Here is a 23409-nt window from a genome sequence, read left to right as displayed (position 1 = left end):
GCTCTAAAACAAAGGGCTGAAAAGGGATCCAATGCAAGTATCTAAAATCAAGAAGGGGCTTGTTATTTTTGCAGAGAAGATCCGTTTGTGTTTCCAAAACTAGAAGACAAATTTCATTGGTCACCCTTAACCTAATAAAGAAATGAGGAGCAATCTGAACATGAAACTTGTCACTATTTACAGTAAGCAGATAGCTTAAAGAGAAACTAAAGGAGGGAAGAGAAGGATATGTAGATGTAATTGAGTCAAAAGGCTTTTCTCTATGTAGCAAATTTCATGTAATGAGTACAGCTGCACACATCTTCTATTCTCCCCCTGTCGGGCCAGAAATCCAACCCCCACCCATCCAATTTATTATCTTAAGCAACACACACAAGATGCTGGTGGAACACAGCAGGCCAGACAACATCCATAGGAAGAAGCATAGTCAACGTTTTGGGCCGAGATCCTTCGTCAGGACTAACTGAAAGAAGGGATAGTGAGAGATTTGAAAGGTCTGACAAAGGATCTCGGTCCGAAACGTCAACTGTGCTTCTTCCTGTGGATGCTGTCTGGGCTGCTGCGTTCCACCAGCATTTTGTGTGTGTTGCTTGAATTTCCAGCATCTGCAGATTTCCTCATGTTTGCAATTTATTATTTAAACATTTTTAAAGGTAAGAAAATCAGTAGGATATAAAGATAATTCGGAAACAACTTGTTTTCTGCACAAACCACAGGCAAAATAAAATGGAGGTCACTTACCTTTATAACCTCACGAGCCATTGCAGGTGTTATACTGACAGAGCGAGTAAAGCACTCTCTGGCTTCTGCTGTCTTGCCTTCACGTAGGAGCTGCTTCCCTTTCTGCAAGTTTGTTTGCCTACGTCTGTAATGCAGAAAATCACCAAAGCATAATGTTTCTAAACCACATGGACAAACAGCTGTTCAGTTTAAAAAATAATCTGTATCTTCTAGATGTTAATATTCAGACTGAATTATACTTACATGCTTCGGGCTTTTTCTACCTCTTTTTTGGAAGGTAATGTGCATCCATCAAAAACCAGGATTGGTTTAACACCAAAGGAATCCAACATTTCAACAAATTTCATACAATAACTAACGTATCTGGAACAAAACAAATTAACATTTGGGAAAAAAAAATTAAAAATGCCACTCATGTATGCAGTTAGATGGAATTTTCTAGATCGTGTTATATCTAAGGCTGAAAGTGACGATCACTACTAATGCTGCAACTTCATTGGAAAATGTGATGAAACTGAACATTATTTAATTAGAGACTGCAGTTTTCGTCAATGACATTTACCATGCACAAGAAAACAGTCATACAGTGTGTAGAAAGGGCACTTAAGCCTACCAGATTCACATTGACGATCAAGCACCCATTTACACCATTTTACCTCCTTGTAGCATTTTCATCAGCTGTTCTTCTGTGACCCATTTTAATAATTCATATTGGCCTATTAACCTGGTAACAAGTTTACCTCTGGCATGTGGAAGGGAACAAGGATACCCAGAAGCAAATCACAGACATCCCACCTCTCCCGGAAGTTCCAGAAGTCTCCCGCAAATTAATGTGGCTCCCTGATGCCCGCAAATTATATACAATGTCCCGAAAATTGATTTTTTTGAGAGCGAGCGTGAGAGAACGCGCGAGAGAGAGCGAGCGACCACGAGCGAGACAGCGCATACATGCACACGATAGAGAGCAAGAGCGAGAGAGTTCCAAAAAAAGTCAGCGTGGCAGGGTGTTCCAAAAAAAAGAAAATATAAAACGTACGTCACCCCAGACTACACTAAAGTGTACCCCTGCCTAATAGGGGTCAAAAATAATGACAGTGTTGCTCGCTGCACTGTTTGCAACAGTGACTTTTCTATTGGCCATGGTGGGTTAAGACTGTAAAAGACATGTTGAGGTGAGTTTAACAGGTGTCATTTGTTCATCAGCATAGCTAACGTTATTTAAACTAGCTGGCTAGCTGCTAAGGTGCTACTCTATTGCAGACATCCCACCTCTCCCGGAAGTTCCGGGAGTCTCCAGCAAATTGATGGTGCTACCTCCCTGAAATGAGTTTTTGCAGGGTGGGATGTCTGAAACCAACAGAAATAATTTGTTAACTCCACATGGAGGGCACTCTAGATCAAGATTTTTGCTTAACAGTGGGACAAACATCAAGACAAGCAAAAGAGACTTACTGGTCAGTTGGTTCCCCCTTTGCTAATTTATCAGCACATGCAAAGGCACCTTTATGAAGCCAGCAATACATATCCAGTGCTACAGTCTGTCCTTTGTATTTTTTGATGTGAATTGGTTCTGATGCTTCCTTAACAAACTGTAGCAATCCTTGAATCCCCATGGTGTGACTTTTCTCTTCTCAAAATCTTTCATTAGTGTTCTCAGGTTAAAATGGATGAGCTGTGATTCAGAAAGTAAATGTTTTTTTGTTAGTTTTAAATCAAGGAGACTTTAAAATGTCATGAGTGACAGATGAAATCACCGAGGTATTATTCATGAATTCAAAAGGGCTGCAGCACAAACAAGTGGTTAAACTGTGAAGAGACTCTGAAGCATAGATGTAAAAATCACAAAATTTATTGGGACAGAGTGTAAGCCGAAGGAGACGCAGATGCATGATTCACAGTGAATAATAAACTAAATGACAGTTTTACTTAATAAAGTCTAAACGTAGAGAAGAGTAAACAAACTACAGCAACTCCTCCAGGTAAGAGTAAGACAACTTCTCCAATGTAAACATACAATAAGTAAAGGATGCCTGCTCTTCAAATATACCTATACATTCAATCTCAAAAATAATTGCAATGCAGAGATCAAACTTGATTGCTAGGATAATAGCGCAGCCATCTGCATTCTTGCTTGCAGGAATATTGCAACTATGTGGAAATAAAACTCAGATGTTAAAATGGTGTTTAGTTACAAAATTAAAAGTATGAATTAAGGGACGATTCTCAAACAAGCAAAAGTAGGAACTCACCACTTATGAACCCTTTGCAATTACCTGGTTTTCTGCATTAATTACTCATGAAAAGTGGTCTGATCTTCATCCAAGTCACAATAATAGACAAACACAATCTGCCTAAACTAATAACATACAAACAATTGTACTTTTTCTCATCAATGCTGAGTACACCATTTAAATAATCACAGTCTCAAGTTTGCAAAAAAACATCTGGATGTTCCACGATGCTTCGGAAACAATGTTCTGTGGACAGATGAAACAAAAGTTGAACTGTTTGGAGGAAAAGGAGCACTGCATACCAACACCAAAACCTCATCGCAACTGCAAAGCATGGTGGAAGGAGCATCGTGGTTTGGGGCTGCTTTGCTGTCTCAGGGCCTGGACAGCTTGCAATCATTGAGGGAACAATGAATTCAAAATTGTATCAAGACATTCTACAGGAGAATGTAGAGTAGTGGTCTGTCACCTGAAGCTTAATAGAAGTTGGATAATGCAGCAAGACAAAGATCTGTGACAAGAGTAAATCAGCATCAGAACTGTTTAAAAAGAAAATTTGTGTTTTGGAATGGCCAAGTCAGAGTCCAGACCTTAACCAATTGAGATGCAGTGGTATGACCTGAAGAGGGCTGTTCATACAAGATAATCCAGAAACGTTGATGAACTGAACAGTTTTATATGGAAGAATGGTCTAAAATTCCTCCTTGCCATTGTGCAAGTTTGATCAGCAGCTACAGGAAACATTTGATGAAAGTTATTGCTGCTAAAGCATGTTCTACCAGTTATTAAATACAAGGGTTCACATACTGTTTTCCAGCCTGGATTGTTAAAGGTTGAACAATGTTTTCAATAAAGACATGAAAAGTACATACAATTTTTGTGTGTTATTAGTTTAGGTAGATTATGTTTGTCTATTATTGTGACTCAGATGAAGATCAGACCACATTTTATGAGTAATTTATGCAGGAAAACAGGTAATTACAAAAGGTTCTGAAGCTTTGTCTTCAATTATGGTGCAATAGGTACATAAATGGCCAAAACTTATGGAAATATATACACACACAAAACGGCAATAAAACTAGAGTTTTTAATTCACATATACCAGTAATATTAAAGAAGTAATTTATGTCGGTTCAATTTTAAATCGGATTCCCCCTTCATTAATGAACGTTGAAATTCGTTCCCACTCAGATCTGACGAAGCCTTCAGAAACTTCGCTTTAAGGTAGAAAAGCTTCCACTCTTATTCAGCCCCGGACCCCTCTTCCATGCCCCTGCAGCTGCCCGCCATAATCTTACCCTTGTCCGGAGCTCGGGCCGAAAACAAGATGATTTAGCAGTTTAAACTGACAGCAAATATTTTACCCAGCCTCATTTCTACGCCTAGCCCTAGTCTCTTAGGCATTTATTCCACTCTCTAGCAGCCCGGGGCGAGAAGGGTAATTTTTTGATATGAAAAACTCACCTGAAAGCCAGGCAGACATTTAAAAAGCCATCACCATTTACCGCCAAATTTGGGGGAGTCAAATTTGATGAAGGTCGATTCCGATAGGCCAAGGCAGCGCCCAACCAGAATGCTCTCTGGCTCCTTTTTTTCCCCCCCCGTTGGGGGCGGGGTTTGTACTTTTCCCGGCGTGCTTAGTGGCCCCGGCAATGACGGCGGGTCGGGAGCGCTGGGCAGTTGAGTGACGTTGGCGGAGTCGGTGGGTGCACGGGCATCGAGTGGGGGGGAGGCGGTGAACGGCGGGTGCTCGCGCCACTCCGGAGTCCCGGCCCTCGCAGTCAGCAGCGCTCAAGCCGAGCCGGCGCCATGAGCGGCCTGCAGCGGCAGCACTTCGCTGCCAACAACGGGGATTTCACCTTCGTCTCTTCGGCCGACGGTGAAGGTAGGCCGTAAAGTTTGAGATGTTGTTTTGGGTACTTGGGCGAGATGACAGTGCGGGGGACGGCTGATTGAGCTCGATCCATGCCCGGGCCAGGAGGGTGAGATGGTTTCTCAGCTGCTAGTTTTGTTGTTTAATCGTTCCAACATCGCCAAAGTCTGGGCCTTGAAAATAAACTCAAAAATGGTGGAATAACACATCAGACAACACTTGTGGAGAGGGGAAGGTAAATACTGTGGATCCATGGCCTCTGAGCTAAGATGTTCCAAGCCCATTTCCCGTGGAATATTATGGATTCTCTCTGTACCTGCTCTTATATGCCCTAATAATTAACTCGCAAATCTCAGCTGTGCTCGTTAGGAAGCATACTAGTCACTGAAGCAGAAGGTAGTATGTTTCAGAGACTATTGGTTGATGGTATACGTAAGTACTCCAACACAGTATGTTAGGAATGAGATGCTATCAGTTACATACATAAATAAAATGCTAGAGGAATTCAGGTCAGGCAGCATCCATGAAAATGAACAGTCGACGTTTTGGGCTAAGATCTGTGTCCTGAAGAACGGTCTCTGCCTGAAATGTCGACTATGTGTTCAGTTCCATTGATGCTGCCGGACCTGCTGAGTTCTTCCAGCATTTTGTGTGCGTGTTGCTTTGGATTTCCAGCATCTGCAGGGGTTCTTGTTTGCTAGCAGAGTTGCTGGCTTTCCAACCAGGGGTTAAATTGTGGTGCCATCTCTTCCCTTGGATAGAAGAGTCCATGATGTTAATTTGACAATGAGTAATGCATTTGACAAGGTTTCATGCAATAGACCTGTAATTAAGATTGGAGTCTATGCGATGAAAAATGATAATATTGGCAGTTGCAATAAAATGTTTGCTTTTTCAGATGGGAGGGGAGAGCATAGAGAAGTTTCTTAGAGATCAGTGCTAGGGTTGCTGCTTTTTATAATGTACCTGTGATTTGGACTTGGAAATTATCTCCTGAACCCCCAAATTTGCAGGTGCTATAAAACTTGGGGGTGTCATGTGCTGTGAGAAAGATGACAGACTTAAAAGAGATTGAAAGTGGTGGAAAGGGAGGATTGGTGACAGATTAAGTTTACTATGACCAAATGTGTTTTATATTTCAGTAATGAAAAATGATACAATATGATTTCCTCGTATTTACAATATCAGTTTACAGTTTTAAATAAAGGATAGAAGAATAGGGAGATTGATGGAAAGTTTAGATTAGAGCTCACAGCAGGTTGAGGAAGTTTTGCTTTAAATTGAAGCATATGAGATCCTGGCCTTTATAAATAAAAGTATGTAGTATATGATTAGGGCAGTCAGAATGAACTTCTATGATATACTGGTTTGACTATATAATAGGAGAATGTGTACTGTTCCTTTCAGGAAAGACAAAGGCTTTGGAGAAGGTGCAGATGTGCAGATACTGAAATGATCTTCAGGGTGGGGGCTTAATTTGTGTGGATATACTGGAGAAACTGGGACTGTTGTCCCTGAATCTGATTACTTTTAGGGAGGGGGGCTTCAGTGATGTGTATATACTGGAGAAAATGAGATTGTTCTCCCTGAAACCAGAAAAGTTGCAAGAATGTATTTAAAAATCACGAAGATAGACAAAATAACAGGGAACTGTTCCCATCATTGGTGGGATCATAACTGGGGGTAAAAATCTGAAGATGATGGGCTGAGGAACTAAAAGTGACATGGAGACAATTCTTTTGATGCTGTGAATGATAAAAGTCTGGTGTAAACTACCCAGGGTATTTATTAAGGAAAGCAGATTCAATTATAGCATTCAGCAGAAAGGTGGGAAAGTATCTGAATAGAAAGTCATGACTTAGCTCAGGGTAGAGAAGCCAGCTGGATTGCTGCTGTATTCATTAAGAAATGCAACACACATCAAAGTTGCTGGTGAACGCAGCAGGCCAAGCAGCATATGTAGGAAGAGGTGCAGTCGACGTTTCAGGCCGAGACCCTTCGTCAGGACTAACTGAAGGAAGAGTGAGTAAGGGATTTGAAAGTTGGAGGGGAAGGGGGAGATCCAAAATGATAGGAGAAGACAGGAGGGGGAGGGATAGAGCCAAGAGCTGGACAGGTGATAGGCAAAAGGGGATACTAGAGGGTCATGGGACAGGAGGTCCGGGAAGAAAGGCCGGGGGGGGGGGGGACCCAGAAGATGGGCAAGAGGTATATTCGGAGGGACAGAGGGAGAAAAAGGAGAGTGAGAGAAAGAAAGTGTGCATAAAAATAAGTAACAGATGGGGTACGAGGGGGAGGTGGGGCCTTAGCGGAAGTTAGAGAAGTCGATGTTCATGCCATCAGGTTGGAGGCTACCCACACGGAATATAAGGTGTTGTTCCTCCAACCTGAGTGTGGCTTCATCTTTACAGTAGAGGAGGCCGTGGATAGACATGTCAGAATGGGAATGGGATGTGGAATTAAAATGTGTGGCCACTGGGAGATCCTGCTTTCTCTGGCGGACAGAGCGTAGATGTTCAGCAAAGCGGTCTCCCAGTCTGCGTCGGGTCTCGCCAATATATAAAAGGCCACATCCGGAGCACCGGATGCAATATATCACCCCAGTTGACTCACAGGTGAAGTGTTGCCTCACCTGCAAGGACTGTTTGGGGCCCTGAATGGTGGTAAGGGAGGAAGTGTAAGGGCATGTGTAGCACTTGTTCCGCTTACACGGATGAGTGCCAGGAGGGAGATCAGTGGGGAGGGATGGGGGGGACGAATGGACAAGGGAGTTGTGTAGGGAGCGATCCCTGCGGAATGCAGAGAGAGGGGGGGAGGGAAAGATCCACTCCCATCCACTGCTACCAACCTTATAGTTCCCACACCCCGCACTTCCCGTTTCTACCTCCTACCCAAGATCCACAAACCTGCCTGTCCTGGCCGACCTATTGTCTCAGCTTGCTCCTGCCCCACCGAACTCATTTCTGCATACCTCGACACTGTTTTATCACCCCTTGTTCAATCCCTTCCGACCTATGTTTGTGACACTTCTCACGCTCTTAAACTTTTCAATGATTTTAAGTTCCCTGGCCCCCACTGCTTTATTTTCACCATGGATGTCCAGTCCTTATATACTTCCATCCCCCATCAGGAAGGTCTCAAAGCTCTACGCTTCTTTTTGGATTCCAGACCTAATCAGTTCCCCTCTACCACCACTCTGCTCCGTCTAGCGGAATTAGTCCTTACTCTTAATAATTTCTCCTTTGGCACCTCCCACTTCCTCCAAACTAGCTATGGGCACCCGTATGGGTCCTAGCTATGCCTGCCTTTTTTTTGGGTTTGTGGAACAATCTATGTTCCGTGCCTATTCTGGTATCTGTCCCCCACTTTTCCTTCGCTACATCGACGACTGCATTGGCGCTGCTTCCTGCACACATGCAGAACTCGTTGACTTTATTAACTTTGCCTCCAACTTTCACCCTGCCCTCAAGTTTACCTGGTCCATTTCCGACACCTCCCTCCCCTTTCTAGATCTTTCTGTCTCTGTCTCTGGAGACAGCTTATCCACTGATGTCTACTATAAGCCTACTGACTCTCACAGTTATCTGGACTATTCCTCTTCTCACCCTGTCTCTTGCAAAAACGCCATCCCCTTCTCGCAATTCCTCCGTCTCCGCCGCATCTGCTCTCAAGATGAGGCTTTTCATTCTAGGATGAGGGAGATGTCTTCCTTTTTTAAAGAAAGGGGCTTCCCTTCCTCCACTATCAACTCTGCCCTTAAACGCATCTCCCCCATTTCACGTACATCTGCTGTCACTCCATCCTTCTGCCACCCCACTAGGAATAGGGTTCCCCTGGACCTCACCTACCACCCCACCAGCCTCCGGGTCCAACATATTATTCTCCGTAACTTCCGCCACCTCCAACGGGATCCCACTACTAAGCACATCTTTCCCGCCCCCCCCCCCTTCTCTCTGCATTCCGCAGGGATCGCTCCCTACACAACTCCCTTGTCCATTCGTCCCCCCCATCCCTCCCCACTGATCTCCCTCCTGGCACTTATCCGTGTAAGCGGAACAAGTGCTACACATGCCCTTACACTGCCTCCCTTACCACCATTCAGGGCCCCAAACAGTCCGTGCAGGTGAGGGAACACTTCACCTGTGAGTCGACTATGGTGATATACTGCGTCCAGTGCTCCCGATGTGGCCTTTTATATATTGGCGAGATCCGATGCAGACTGGGAGACCGCTTTGCTGAACATCTACGCTCTGTCCGTCAGAGAAAGCAGGATCTCCCAGTGGCCACACATTTTAATTCCACATCCCATTCCCATTCTGACATGTCTATCCACGGCCTCCTCTTCTGTAAAGATGAAGCCACACTCAGGTTGGAGGAACAACACCTTATATTCCGTGTGGGTAGCCTCCAACCTGATGGCATGAACATCGACTTCTCTAACTTCCGCTAAGGCCCCACCTCCCCCTCGTACCCCATCTGTTACTTATTTTTATGCACACATTCTTTCTCTCACTCTCCTTTTTCTTCCTCTGTCCCTCTGAATATACCTCTTGCCCATCCTCTGGGTCCCCCCCCCCCCCGGTCTTTCTTCCCGGACCTCCTGTCCCATGATCCTCTCGTATCCCCTTTTGCCTATCACCTGTCCAGCTCTTGGCTCTATCCCTCCCCCTCCTGTCTTCTATCATTTTGGATCTCCCCCTCCCCCTCCAACTTTCAAATCCCTTACTCACTCTTCCTTCAGTTAGTCCTGACGAAGGGTCTCGGCCTGAAACATCGACTGCACCTCTTCCTACATATGCTGCTTGGCCTGCTGCGTTCACCAGCAACTTTGGTGTGTGTTGCTTGAATTTCCAGCATCTGCAGAATTCTTGTTGTTTGCGTTTAAATTCACTACTGTGAAGCCTCTTCCGGTGATGCCTACACCGAAGAAGTTTAGATCCTCTCTTCGACGGGAGTTCAGTGAAACCATCTCTCACTGCTCCCCATCTGTAATTTCTTCGGCTCTTCAACTTTTCGACCACACTTTGACTCAGACTCGCTATCACAGCCATATATCCTTTCTTGGAACGTGCCTCCGTCGCCAACTTACTCCAGTTGGCTTTAGGATTCGTGAGAAAAAGGACCGCAAAGGTAGTAATGTCGGGATTACTGCCTGTGCCACACGACAGTGAGAGTAAGAATGCGATGAGGTGGAGGATAAATGCGTGGCTGAGGGATTGGAGCAGGGGGCAGGGATTCAAGTTTTTGGATCATTGGGACCTCTTTTGGCGCAGGCGTGACCTGTACAAAAAGGACGGGTTACACTTGAATCCTAGGGGGAGCAATATCCTGGCAGGGAGATTAGCGAGGGCTACTGAGGTGACTTTAAACTAGAATGGTTGGGGGGGTGGGAATCAAATTAAAGAGGCTAGGCGTGAGGAGGTTAGTTCACAACAGGGGGATGGGAACCAGTGCAGGGAGACAGGGGGGTGTAAAGTGAGGGTAGAAGCAAAAAGTACTAAGGAGAAGAGTAAAAGTGGCAGGCCGACAAATCCAGGGCAAGCATTAAAATGGGCCACTTTTCAACATAATTGTATAAGGGCTAAGAGAGTTGTAAAAGAGCGCCTGAAGGCTTTGTGTGCCAATGCAAGGAGCATTTGTAATAAGGTGGATGAATTGAAAGTGCAGATTGTTATTAATGATTATGATATAGTTGGGATCACAGAGACATGGCTCCAGGGTGACCAAGGATGGGAGCTCAACATTCAGGGATATTCAATATTCAGGAGGGATAGGCATGAAGGGAGGGGAGGTGGGGTGGCGTTGCTGGTTAAAGAAGAGACTAACGCAATAGAAAGGAAGGACATAAGCCGGGAAGATGTGGAATCGATATGGGTAGAGCTGCGTAACACTAAGGGGCAGAAGACGCTGGTGGGAGTTGTGTACAGGCCACCTAACAGTAGTAGTGAGGTCGGAGATGGTATTAAACAGGAAATTAGAAATGTGTGCAATAAAGGAACAGCAGTTATAATGGGTGACTTCTATCTACATGTAGATTGGGTGAACCAAATTGGTAAAGGTGCTGAGGAAGAGGATTCCTTGGAATGTATGCGGGATGGTTTTTTGAACCAACATGTCGAGGAACCGACTAGACAGCAGGCTATTCTGGACTGGGTTTTGAGCAATGAAGAAGGGTTAATTAGCAATCTTGTCGTGAGAGGCCCTTTGGGTAAGAGTTACCATAATATGGTGGAATTCTTCATTAAGATGGAGAGTGACATAGTTAATTCAGAAACAAAGGTTCTGAACTTAAAGAGGGGTAACTTTGAAGGTATGAGACGTGAATTAGCTGAGATAGACTGGCAAATGACACTTAAAGGATTGACGGTGGATATGCAATGGCAAGCATTTAAAGGTTGCGTGGATGAACTACAACAATTGTTCATTCCAGTTTGGCAAAAGAATAAATCAAGGAAAGTAGTGCACCCGTGGCTGACAAGAGAAATTAGGGATAGTATCAATTCCAAAGAAGCAGCATACAAATTAGCCAGAGAAAGTGGCTCACCTGAGGACTGGGAGAAATTCAGAGTTCAGCAGAGGAGGACAAAGGGCTTAATTAGGAAGGGGAAAAAAGATTATGAGAGAAAACTGGCAGGGAACATAAAAACTGACTGTAAAAGCTTTTATAGGTATGTAAAAAGGAAAAGACTGGTAAAGACAAATGTAGGTCCCCTACAGACAGAAACAGGTGAATTGATTATGGGGAGCAAGGACATGGCAGACCAATTGAATAATTACTTTGGTTCTGTCTTCACTAAGGAGGACATAAATAATCTTCCAGAAATAGTAGGGGACAGAGGGTCCAGTGAGATGGAGGAACTGAGCAAAATACTTGTTAGTTAGGGAAGTGGTGTTAGGTAAATTGAAGGCAGATAAATCCCCAGGGCCAGATGGTCTGCATCCTGGAGTGCTTAAGGAAGTAGCCCAAGAAATAGTGGATGCATTAGTGATAATTTTTCAAAACTCGTTAGATTCTGGACTAGTTCCTGAGGATTGGAGGGTGGCTAATGTAACCCCACTTTTTAAAAAAGGAGGGAGAGAGAGAAACCGGGGAATTATAGACCGGTTAGCCTAATGTCGGTGGTGGGGAAACTGCTGGAGTCAGTTATCAAAGATGTGATAACAGCACATTTGGAAAGCGGTGAAATCATCGGACAAAGTCAGCATGGATTTGTGAAGGGAAAATCTTGTCTGACGAATCTCATTGAATTTTTTGAGGATATAACTAGTAGAGTGGATAGGGGAGAACCAGTGGATGTGGTATATTTGGATTTTCAAAAGGCTTTTGACAAGGCCCCACACAGGAGATTAGTGTGCAAACTTAAAGCACATGGTATTGGGGGTAAGGTATTGATGTGGATGGAGAATTGGTTAGCAGACAGGAAGCAAAGAGTGGGAATAAACGGGACCTCTTCAGAATGGCAGGCGGTGACTAGTGGGGTACCGCAAGGCTCAGTGCTGGGACCCCAGTTGTTTACAATATATATTAATGACTTGGATGAGGGAATTAAATGCAGCATCTCCCAAGTTTGCGGATGACATGAAGCTGGGTGGCAGTGTTAGCTGTGAGGAGGATGCTAAGAGGATGCAGGGTGACTTGGATAGGTTGGGTGAGTGGGCAAATTCATGGCAGATGCAATTTAATGTGGATAAATGTGAAGTTATCCACTTTGGTAGCAAAAATAGGAAAACAGATTATTATCTAAATGGTGGCTGATTAGGAAAAGGGGAGGTGCAACGAGACCTGGGTGTCATTATACACCAGTCATTGAAAGTGGGCATGCAAGTACAGCAGGCGGTGAAAAAGGCGAATGGTATGCTGGCATTTATAGCGAGAGGATTTGAGTACAGGAGCAGGGAGGTACTACTGCAGTTGTACAAGGCCTTGGTGAGACCACACCTGGAGTATTGTGTGCAGTTTTGGTCCCCTAATCTGAGGAAAGACATCCTTGCGATAGAGGGAGTACAAAGAAGGTTCACCAGATTGATTCCTGGGATGGCAGGACTTTCATATGAAGAAGGACTGGATGAACTGGGCTTGTACTCGTTGGAATTTAGAAGATTGAGGGGGGATCTGATTGAAACATATAAAATCCTAAAGGGATTGGACAGGCTAGATGCAGGAAGATTGTTCCCGATGTTGGGGAAGTCCAGAACAAGGGGTCACAGTTTGAGGATAAAGGGGAAGCCTTTTAGGACCGAGATTAGGAAAAACTTCTTCACTCAGAGAGTGGTGAATCTGTGGAATTCTCTGCCACAGGAAGCAGTTGAGGCCAGTACATTGGCTATATTTAAGAGGGAGTTAGATATGGCCCTTGTGGCTACGGGGATCAGGGGGTATGGAGGGAAGGCTGGGGCGGTGTTCTGAGTTGGATGATCAGCCATGATCATAATAAATGGTGATGCAGGCTCGAAGGGCCGAATGGCCTACTCCTGCACCTATTTTCTATGTTTCCAAGCCTCTCAATTTGGACCTTCTGAGAATCCCAGGTACTCACATTTTATTGACTCTGCCTCTCGCCACTTCTCCCGTCAAGCTTTGAAGGCGACTCTCTCCGCCATGAGGAGGTACTTGGTGTCCCTATCCCAGACCCTTCCACACCTTCGGGACACTTTCTTCGCCGTCTGTAATGGTCCTACCGGTTATTTCATCCTCCGTCGGATTCACGCCTGCAATCGCCATTTTTTTGACTTTGTCATGTTAGGCAAAGATCGCAAGATCCGACATCTATGGACTCCAGAGCCTGCCGACCCCGACACTAGCAGGCACGAACTTCAGATTGCGGCTCCTGCCATTGATCTTGGCGGCTCCAACACCTCAGGACATATTCAAAACCCGGACTCCAGCAACAACCATGGACACCTTCACAGCGATTGCGCAACCACCAACTGCGACGCCAGCCTTGAACTCCAGGCCGGGTCTTTATGTGCTGCTGTTGTGACTCCCGTCTCCCCTTCCCCCACCACCACTCCGCAGCCCCGTCCTCCTCAGATCCCACCGTCAACTCCTGGGCCCTCAGAGGCTCCATCTTCCTCTCACCCCAACCCTCCTCTCTCCATTGACACCCCCAGCCTCCCCCCCTTTCCCCTCTGATCCCAGCTCTCATCCGTGCCGGGTCTTTACCATCCCCTCCGACCTTCAACTGTTGGAGGCAGAACGCTCTGTTCTCAGTAAGGGCCTCACCTTTGTCCCCCTTCGCCCACACCTCAGCGAGTTCCGTGTTCGCCACGATGCGGAACTTTTCTTCCGCCGTCTCCGTCTCCGAGCCTACTTCTTCGGCAAGGACTCTTCCACCCCCACCGATGACCCCTTCTCCTGTCTTCAACCCTCCTCTTCTTCATGGACACCCCGCTCTGGTCTTCTGCCTGCTCTGGATCTCTTTATCACTAACTGCCGACGGGACATCAACCGTCTCGACTTTACCGCACCTTGTCCCCATTCCAACCTCACTCCTTCGGAACGCTCTGCTCCCCACTCCCTCCGCACTAATCCTAACCTTATTATTAAACCCGGCGATAAGGGGGGTGCTGTTGTAGTCTGGCGTACTGACCTCTACCTTGCCGAGGCACAGCGACAACTCGCGGATACCTCCTCTTATTTACCCCTCGATCGTGACCCCACTAAGGAGCACCAGGCCATTGTCTCCCACACCATCACCGGCTTTATCCGCTCAGGGGATCTCCCATCCACTGCTACCAACCTTATAGTTCCCACACCCCGCACTTCCCGTTTCTACCTCCTACCCAAGATCCACAAACCTGCCTGTCCTGGCCGACCTATTGTCTTAGCTTGCTCCTGCCCCACCGAACTCATTTCTGCATACCTCGACACTGTTTTATCACCCCTTGTTCAATCCCTTCCGACCTATGTTCGTGACATTTCTCACGCTCTTAAACTTTTCAATGATTTTAAGTTCCCTGGCCCCCACCGCTTTATTTTCAACATGGATGTCCAGTCCTTATATACTTCCATCCCCCAACAGGAAGGTCTCAAAGCTCTACGCTTCTTTTTGGATTCCAGACCTAATCAGTTCCCCTCTACCACCACTCTGCTCCGTCTAGCGGAATTAGTCCTTACTCTTAATAATTTCTCCTTTGGCTCCTCCCACTTCCTCCAAACTAAAGGTGTAGCTATGGGCACCCGTATGGGTCCTAGCTATGCCTGCCTTTTTGTTGGGTTTGTGGAACAATCTATGTTCCATGCCTATTCTGGTATCTGTCCCCCACTTTTCCGTCGCTACATCGACGACTGCATTGGCGCTGCTTCCTGCACGCATGCAGAACTCGTTGACTTTATTAACTTTGCCTCCAACTTTCACCCTGCCCTCAAGTTTACCTGGTCCATTTCCGACACCTCCCTCCCCTTTCTAGATCTTTCTGTCTCTGTCTCTGGAGACAGCTTATCCACTGATGTCTACTATAAGCCTACTGACTCTCACAGCTATCTGGACTATTCCTCTTCTCACCCTGTCTCTTACAGAAACGCCATCCCCTTCTCGCAATTCCTCCGTCTCCGCCGCATCTGCTCTCAGGATGAGGCTTTTCATTCTAGGACGAGGGAGATGTCTTCCTTTTTTAAAGAAAGGGGCTTCCCTTCCTCCACTATCAACTCTGCTCTTAAACGCATCTCCCCCATTTCACGTACATCTGCTGTCACTCCATCCTCCCGCCACCCCACTAGGAATAGGGTTCCCCTGGTCCTCACCTACCACCCCACCAGCCTCCGGGTCCAACGTATTATTCTCCGTAACTTCCGCCACCTCCAACGGGATCCCACCACTAAGCACATCTTTCCCTCCTCCCCCCCCCCTCTGCATTCTGCAGGGATCGCTCCCTACACAACTCCCTTGTCCATTCGTTCCCCCCATCCCTCCCCACTGATCTCCCTCCTGGCACTTATCCGTGTAAGCGGAACAAGTGCTACACATGCCCTTACACTTCCTCCCTTACCACCATTCAGGGCCCCAAACAGTCCTTGCAGGTGAGGCAACACTTCACCTGTGAGTCGACTGGGGTGATATACTGCATCCGGTGCTCCGGATGTGGCCTTTTATATATTGGCGAGACCCGACACAGACTGGGAGACCGCTTTGCTGAACATCTACGCTCTGTCTGCCAGAGAAAGCAGGATCTCCCAGTGGCCACACATTTTAATTCTACGTCCCATTCCCATTCTGACATGTCTATCCACGGCCTCCTCTACTGTAAAGATGAAGCCACACTCAGGTTGGAGGAACAACACCTTATATTCCGTGTGGGTAGCCTCCAACCTGATGGCATGAACATCGACTTCTCTAACTTCTGCTAAGGTCCCACCTCCCCCTCGTACCCCATCTGTTACTTATTTTTATGCACACTTTCTTTCTCTCACTCTCCTTTTTCTTCCTCTGTCCTTCTGAATATACCTCTTACCCATCCTCTGGGTCCCCCCCCCCCCCCCCCCCGGTCTTTCTTCCCGGACCTCCTATCCCATGATCCTCTCGTGTCCCCTTTTGCCTATCACCTGTCCAGCTCGTGGCTCTATCCCTCCCCCTCCTGTCTTCTCCTATCATTTTGGATCTCCCCCTCCCCCTCCAACTTTCAAATCCCTTCCTCACTCCTCCTTCAGTTAGTCCTGACGAAGGGTCTCCGCCTGAAACGTCGACTGCACCTCTTCCTACATATGCTGCTTGGCCTGCTGCGTTCACCAGCAACTTTGATGTGTGTTGCTTGAATTTCCAGCATCTGCAGAATTCCTGTTGTTTGTCATGAAGAAATGGATGGTGCAGGTTTTCCCCGCTATCCGAATGTAGAGCATTCCCATGAAACAGTTCGTAAACCGGAATGTCGTAAAATGAATAATCAATTACCATTTACTAATATGGGAAAAATATTTGAGCTTCCCAGACCCAAAAAATAACCTGCAAAATCATGCCAAATAACACAAAACCTAAAATAGCAATAACATATATTAAAAGCAGGAATGATATAAATACACAGCCTATATAAAGTAGAAATACTTTTCTGCAGCACTGGCTCGGGCAGTGAAAATCTCGCAGAATCGCTCTCGGCAGAAACACTCTCTCCAGTAACCTTTAAGCTATGAAGCTGCCAAATCATACCAAGTAACACACAAAAATACACAGCCTATATAAAGTAGAAATAATGTATGTACAGTGTAGTTTCAGTTACCGGAATCGGGAAGACTCCAATAAATTGCAGTTTCGTCACAGTTAAACACTTGCTTATACGAATAACCACCTGACGCAATCGGCAATCGCCTCTGATCTGGGCTGACATTTACGTGCCGGGCGGCACCTAATTAATTAGCTTGTTTATTTCGGCTTTTTTCTTAAAGATGTGCTGGGTGCGTTCTGACTACCGCTGCACCGTTGCATTCTTCACGGCAATGTATCGGTCCGCGGCCCGGAGGTTGGGGACCACTGTTTAAACTATGAAGCTGCCCTCGCCTCAGAAACTGATCAAGCCACCCATGACTACCTCTAAATTCCACTTTCGCAACACTTTCATCACCGTCGTCCAGTGCTTTCTGTTTCAGCTTATTAAAAAGACTGACTGATTTCTCCTTAAGTATGAGAAAACTTAACGGAACACCACGTTTTGTACACCCATCAATGCACTCAAGCAATAGACTTTCTATTTTATCCATTATTGGGTGCCGACGAAGAGAGACCACTTTGCTATGAGCAGAACCAACAGTAACATTGGCAGCTTTCAAAATTCTTTATCTCCGCATATAAATAGTGCAAATAGTGGACTCAGGCAAGTTCACCGCACGGGCAATGTCCTTACTTCGTTCACCAGGATCGAAACGCTTAATTATGTCTAGTTTTATGCTAAGTGTAACACCCTTACGAGCTCTTTTAGGCTTTTCTGATACCTTAGAACTCATCTTGCTAATGGATGCACAAAATAAATCGAGATAAAGCACATGTTTAAGCAATGCTGGCTAGAATGCAGTTCTGGGGGAGGAGCTCGTCTGTTCAGGCACGTGCTGCCTTTTTTCGCATGCTGTCTTTTTTCACGTGCTGCCATTTTTCGTAACAGTGAAAACACCTGTTAGCAAAGCAGGTAACTAATGTAGGTCTTTCGTAACAGCGAGGTGTGGTAAACAGAACGTTCAGAAAACGGGGGCCGCCTGTACTTAAGTAGCATCCTCCCATAACAATTCTGATTCTGCACAAGTTACCTTCAAACCTGAGGGAATAAACTCCGAGATCTGGGCCTCAATACCCCCTTTTGCAATTGGATCCTGGATTTCCTCACTTGTAAACCCCAACCCAAGTGGATTGGCAAAAACATCTCCTTCACAATCTCCATCAGCACAGGGTTGTCTGCTTGGCCTCCTGCTCTACTTGATTTATACCTATGACTGTGTGGCTAAACGTAGCTCCAATACCATATTCAGGTTTGCTGATGACACTGTTGTGGGCTGTATCAAAGGTGGTGATGAATCATCACGCAGAAGGGAGACTGAAAAATTGGCTGAGTGGCGTCATACTAGCAACTTTTCACTCTAGGTCAGCAAGACCATGGAACTGATTGTAGACTTCAGGAGAGGGAAACCAGAGGTACATGAGCCATTAATCATGGAAAGATCCGAAGTGGAAAGGATCAGCAACTTTAAGTTCCTGGATGTTACTATTTAAGAGGATCTGTCCTGGACCTAGCATGTAAAGAAAGCACGGCAGCGCTTCTACTTCCTTAGGAGTCTACGGAGAATATGCATGACATCAAGAACTTTGACAAGTTTTTATAGATGCGTGTTGACTGGCTGCAGCATGGCCTGTTAAGGAAACACCAATGCCTTTGAAAAGAGAATCCTACAAAATATAGTGGATTCAGCCCAGTACATCACAGGTAAAGCCCTCCCAACCACTGAGCATATCAACATGAAATGCTGTTATAGAAAAGCAGCATCCATCATCAGAGATGCCCAACACCCTGGCCATGCTCTTTTCTTGCGGCTGGCATCAGATAGAAGGTAGAAGTGCGTCAGGACTCGCACCACTAGGTTTAAGAACAGTTACGACCCCTCAACCACACTCACTTGCCCATTCACTGAGATGTTCCTACGATCAATAATCTCACTTTACGGACTCTTCACCTTGTTATTTCATGTTCTTGTTGTTTATTGCTATTTATTTATATTTGCATTTGCGGAGTTGTTGTCTTCTGTACTCTGGTTGATCTTTCATTGATCCTGTTATAGTTACCATTCTATAGATTTACTGAGTATATTTGCAGGAAAATGAATCTCAGGGTTCTATGCAGTGACAAGTATGTACTCTGATACTGAAAATTACTTTGAATGTTGAACTTTGTTTACTCTTCATTGCACAATATTGAAAGAATGATTGTTATCACGTTGCTCTTTCAGAGGTGCTGTCTTTATTGTATGAGTCTGAGGCCTCAGTTGGTCAGGGTTGACTGTGGATATTGTGTCCCAGCTGTCTAGATGTGCAGGTTTGGGCAGTATAATATGGAGAGCAAGCTGGTGCCCAGGCAGTAAGCTTCCCCTCTCCACACATCTGATAAACTCAAAGGAACAGTAGAGACCCATACAGTTTAGTACCAGCAATGTTGCAGGAGTTGCCAAGTAGCATTGAACACAATGTAGGACTGCCTTAGGGACTGCAGCTCCGGATTTTTGCCTTGGGGTTTACACCTGAACCCTCCCCCATGAGTAGGTAAAGCGCAAGGCAGCAGGGGTTTGAGATCAGAGTTTTCCTTCTGGATGAGCTGCCAACCACTGCTGATGAGCCCCCTCTGCCTGAAGCAAATAGTTTTAAGGCACCAGTAAGCCTCCTTTGTGTCTCCTTTTGTCAGTAGAAACAGTTTTACTGGGTTTAGTAGCTAAGCCACTTGAAGGCCAGGAGCTGGACTTAGTTGTCAGAGGCTGTTTGAGGCGCACACCATTAGGAGCATTTAATAGGTAGTGGGAGTTTGTCCCTATGACCAACCCCGGCTATAACTGCCTTCAGCTTATCCCCATTACCAGTCCCAGCTTTCATTATGTTATGAATATGACTTCAGTCGGCCCTCCTTATCCGCGAGGGATTGGTTCTGGGACCCCTCGCGGATACCAAAAAACGCGGATGCTCGAGTTCCTTATTCAACCTGTCTCAATGCAGTGGACCTGGACCCGGCGGCAGAGCTCTGAATCCGCAGTGTTTCTGTTCACGAAAATAGTCACAATTGCGGTTTAAAATATAGTGGAAATAATAAAGCAATCAGAAAGAGGTGAAACACCATCGGTCATTGAAAAAGCATTAGGCTGCAGTTGGTCAACGGCCGGAACAATTTTAAAGGATAAAACTAGAAAGGCCCTGCCCGATTAAAGCTACAATTATTACTAAGCAACGCAGTGGTTTAATTATTGGGTTTTGGGATTTTGGGTTTTTGAACCTCCACATCAACCCGGCAGGGATGGACAGTGCACTCGGGAACGATCTGTCACTAGATCGAACTCGGGAACTTCTGTTCCCGAGCCCAGCGCTGAAACATACATTTCTTAAGTATTTTATATGCATAGAAAGGTAAAATATATACTATATACTAAGACAAACGTTTGACTAGCTGACACTAAATAATACCAGATGTACCTGTTCCAACTTACTTAGTAAGAGAACTCCCATTTTTTTTTTCGATCCAGATCCACGATAACCTACGCACATCCTCCCGTATACTTTAAATCATCTCTAGATTACTTATAATACTTAATACAATGTAAATGTTATGTAAAATAGTTGTTATACTACATTGTTTAGGGAATAATGACAAGAAAAATAAGTTTGTAATGCTCGAACAGCAAGTGCTGGAAGAGCACTTCTGGGTTTTCTCAGTTCGCGGTTGGTTGAATTCGCGCATGCGGTACTGGTGGATAAGGAGGGCCAACTGTACATTCAAAAGTTCAACTAACTGCAAAGCTCTATGGAAAATACACATCACTTTTTTCTGCTATTCTAATGGGTGTAGTACTTCTGTTTTGGAATAATATGTCAAATTGCTCTTGCAAATACAGTAAACACTGCTGGTAATTCAATAGATTGTATTCTTATAGAGTAACAACTGCAGGGAGGGGTAGCACCTCTGGTGGCGGGCTTGCCATGCTCTGCCCAGGGGCAGCTTGTCCACCTTTGGTTCTCACCTAAGCCTCCAAGTAACTGTTTGCATGCGACAGTGGCCACGCCCCGGTACATTGCTTCGACAGGTGGACTAAACCAGGTGAGGGTAGCTGGGAACCTCCAACCCCAGTGAGATAGGGATATGCCTGCCGCAGCATGCGAAGCCAGTTCAAGCAGATTGGGCGGATGAGATAAACCGGAAGATCCAACAGCTAAGGTGGTGGTGCTGCAACACTTCGTGGAGAGCGAAGAGCATGACAAGGCACAGTAGATGTCATGGCTATCCACTGCAGCCGAGGAAGTCTGTAGACGTGATAATTTTGGACCATTGGACAGATATTTTTAAGGCTGAGAGAGTGGTATGGCACCAGTGCAATGGCTTTTTTACTGTAAAACTCCTCCCGGACAGGTTTTTCTCCGTGCAGCTCTTTGAGCTGCACAGGCAAACATCATTGTCAAAGACGACAGGAACCAACGCTGCAGGCACTTCACAATTGTGCAAGTCAGTGAAAAACAAAGTCCTAATAAAATGAGTGGTTTAAGTGTGAAGGGTTGACTTAAAGGACAGGGAAAGTAAAAAGCATACATTTGCAACTTATTTAGAACATATGGTTGGCTGTGATTAGGCAAAGGAAATGAAAGAGGCCAAAGATGGGAACTAAAGTGTTTGATAACACATTTTTAAAAAAAAAGATGGGGATATTAAATTTCAGAACATTGGGAATCATTCTGAAGAATGAATGTGAATAATACAGGTTTATTAAAAATGATGTAAAATTGCTTTTGGCAGCAGTACAATGCAAGACTAAGATTTGCTATAGTTTACAATAATGCAGTAGAGGGAAAAATGAATAACAGGACTGTTATTTGTGGACTGTTCAGAAATCTGATAGTGGAGGGGAAGAAGCTGTCCTTAAAATGCTTCAGTTGCCTGTACCTCCTCCCCAATGCAAAGAAGACATGTCCTGGATGGTAAGGGTCTTTAATGATGACCACTGCTGCTTTGGGGGCACTGCCTCCAGAAGATGTCCTCAGTGGTGGGGAGGCTTGTACCCAAGATGGAACTGGCTGATGCTACAACTTTGCATTCTCTTGCAGTTCTGTACATTTGAGCCTCCACATCAGGTTGTGATGCAACTGGTCAGAATGCTCTGCTCTGTACATCTGTAGAAATTTGTGACAATATATGGTGACGTATGAAATCTTCTCAGACTCCTAATGAAGCAGCACAGCTGCAAGCTTTTTATGATTGCATCAATGTATTGGGCTCAAGATAGATCCCCTGAGTGTTGATGCTTAAGGAGTTGAAGCTACTCACCTTTCCACCAGTGAGCCCTCAACAAGCATGTGTTCCATCAGTTTTTCCCTTTCTGAATTCCTTGGTCTTGCTGCTGTTGCAAGTTTGTTGTTGTGACATCACTGAACTAGCCTCATCACTATCTGACATTCTGCCAACAACAGATTTTGTAATTTGTGTTGCAAATATGGAGCTAGAAATTAGGCGCCAGTTCAAATTATGTAATTTAATCAAATTGTTAAATTGCTAGATTGGGTTTTTATTGTCAAATGTACCAAGGATTAGTGAAAAGCTTGTCTCAAATATGTTCAAACAGATCAATTCACTGCAACAGTGCATTGCTGTAGTGCAAGGTTGAACAATAAGAGTACTGAATATTGTTACAGAGGAAGTGCAGTACAGGTAGTCAGGGGTGCAATGTCATAATGAGATAGATTGTGAGGTCAAGATTCAATTTTATAAGGGTATCGAGAGCTGTGACAGGAGTGCCAGATTTCTGAATGTCTGCAAACAATGGCTTTGATCTGGCTAGTTTTTGACTGAAGGAAATAGTAGTTTTTGAGAATCGGGTTTATTATCACTGATTTACATGATGCAACACTTGTTTTTTTGCCGGGGGGGAGGACATTAACTGTGGACTGAAAACATGCACTGGAGGGACGGTACACTTGCAGATGAAGTTAATCATATTTTGAGAGGTCTCTGTGGGGAGGCAGACCACTGAGGCATGAATCTTTAGGGGCAGGGTTTTAAGAAGTAACAATGAGGAAGCAAAGCCATCACTAGTTGGATAGATAGCAATGCATACACAGCTGAGTGCTCAGGCTAGACAACTGAAGTAAAAGTTTTTGGGGGAGCAAGATGTACTGAACAGAACAAGAGGCCAGAATTAATGAAGAAGAGTGCACAAATTACTGTGGAGAAGGACATAGAAGCTAGTGTTTTCAGGGAATGGAGTAGTGATAATTTAGAGGATAGCAACATTACAAAGGAGGAGGTGTTAGAGGTCCTGAATTGCATTTAAAAATAGATGTTCCAAGGATCTGGCCAGATGTGTTCTAGTACATTATAAGAAGCAAGGAAGCTGACTGGTAGGGCTCT

The 23409-nt window shown here is 45.2% G+C and overlaps 2 protein-coding genes across 2 annotated transcripts in view; one reads left to right on the top strand and one right to left on the bottom strand.

Annotated features, from left to right (window-relative positions):
- exo1 (exonuclease 1) overlaps positions 1-4492 on the bottom strand; it is a 43716-nt gene extending 39224 nt beyond the window's left edge. The window contains exons 1-4 of the mRNA XM_072267022.1: positions 4437-4492; positions 2194-2413; positions 985-1104; positions 742-865 (exon numbers count right to left, since the gene is read on the bottom strand). Of these exons, the coding sequence (XP_072123123.1) occupies positions 742-865; positions 985-1104; positions 2194-2354 (405 nt within the window). The 5' untranslated portion in view covers positions 2355-2413; positions 4437-4492. The remainder of the gene's footprint in view (positions 1-741; positions 866-984; positions 1105-2193; positions 2414-4436) is intronic.
- A 115-nt stretch (positions 4493-4607) lies between these two features.
- Positions 4608-23409, top strand: part of yipf4 (Yip1 domain family, member 4) — a 48823-nt gene continuing 30021 nt past the window's right edge. Inside the window, exon 1 of the mRNA XM_072264880.1 lies at positions 4608-4857. Coding sequence (XP_072120981.1) covers positions 4782-4857 — 76 coding nt within the window. The 5' untranslated portion in view covers positions 4608-4781. The remainder of the gene's footprint in view (positions 4858-23409) is intronic.

This window comes from Mobula birostris, chromosome 8 (assembly GCF_030028105.1).
Source record: "Mobula birostris isolate sMobBir1 chromosome 8, sMobBir1.hap1, whole genome shotgun sequence".
Lineage (NCBI taxonomy): Eukaryota > Metazoa > Chordata > Chondrichthyes > Myliobatiformes > Myliobatidae > Mobula > Mobula birostris.
This window is presented reverse-complemented; position numbering and strand designations above follow the sequence as displayed.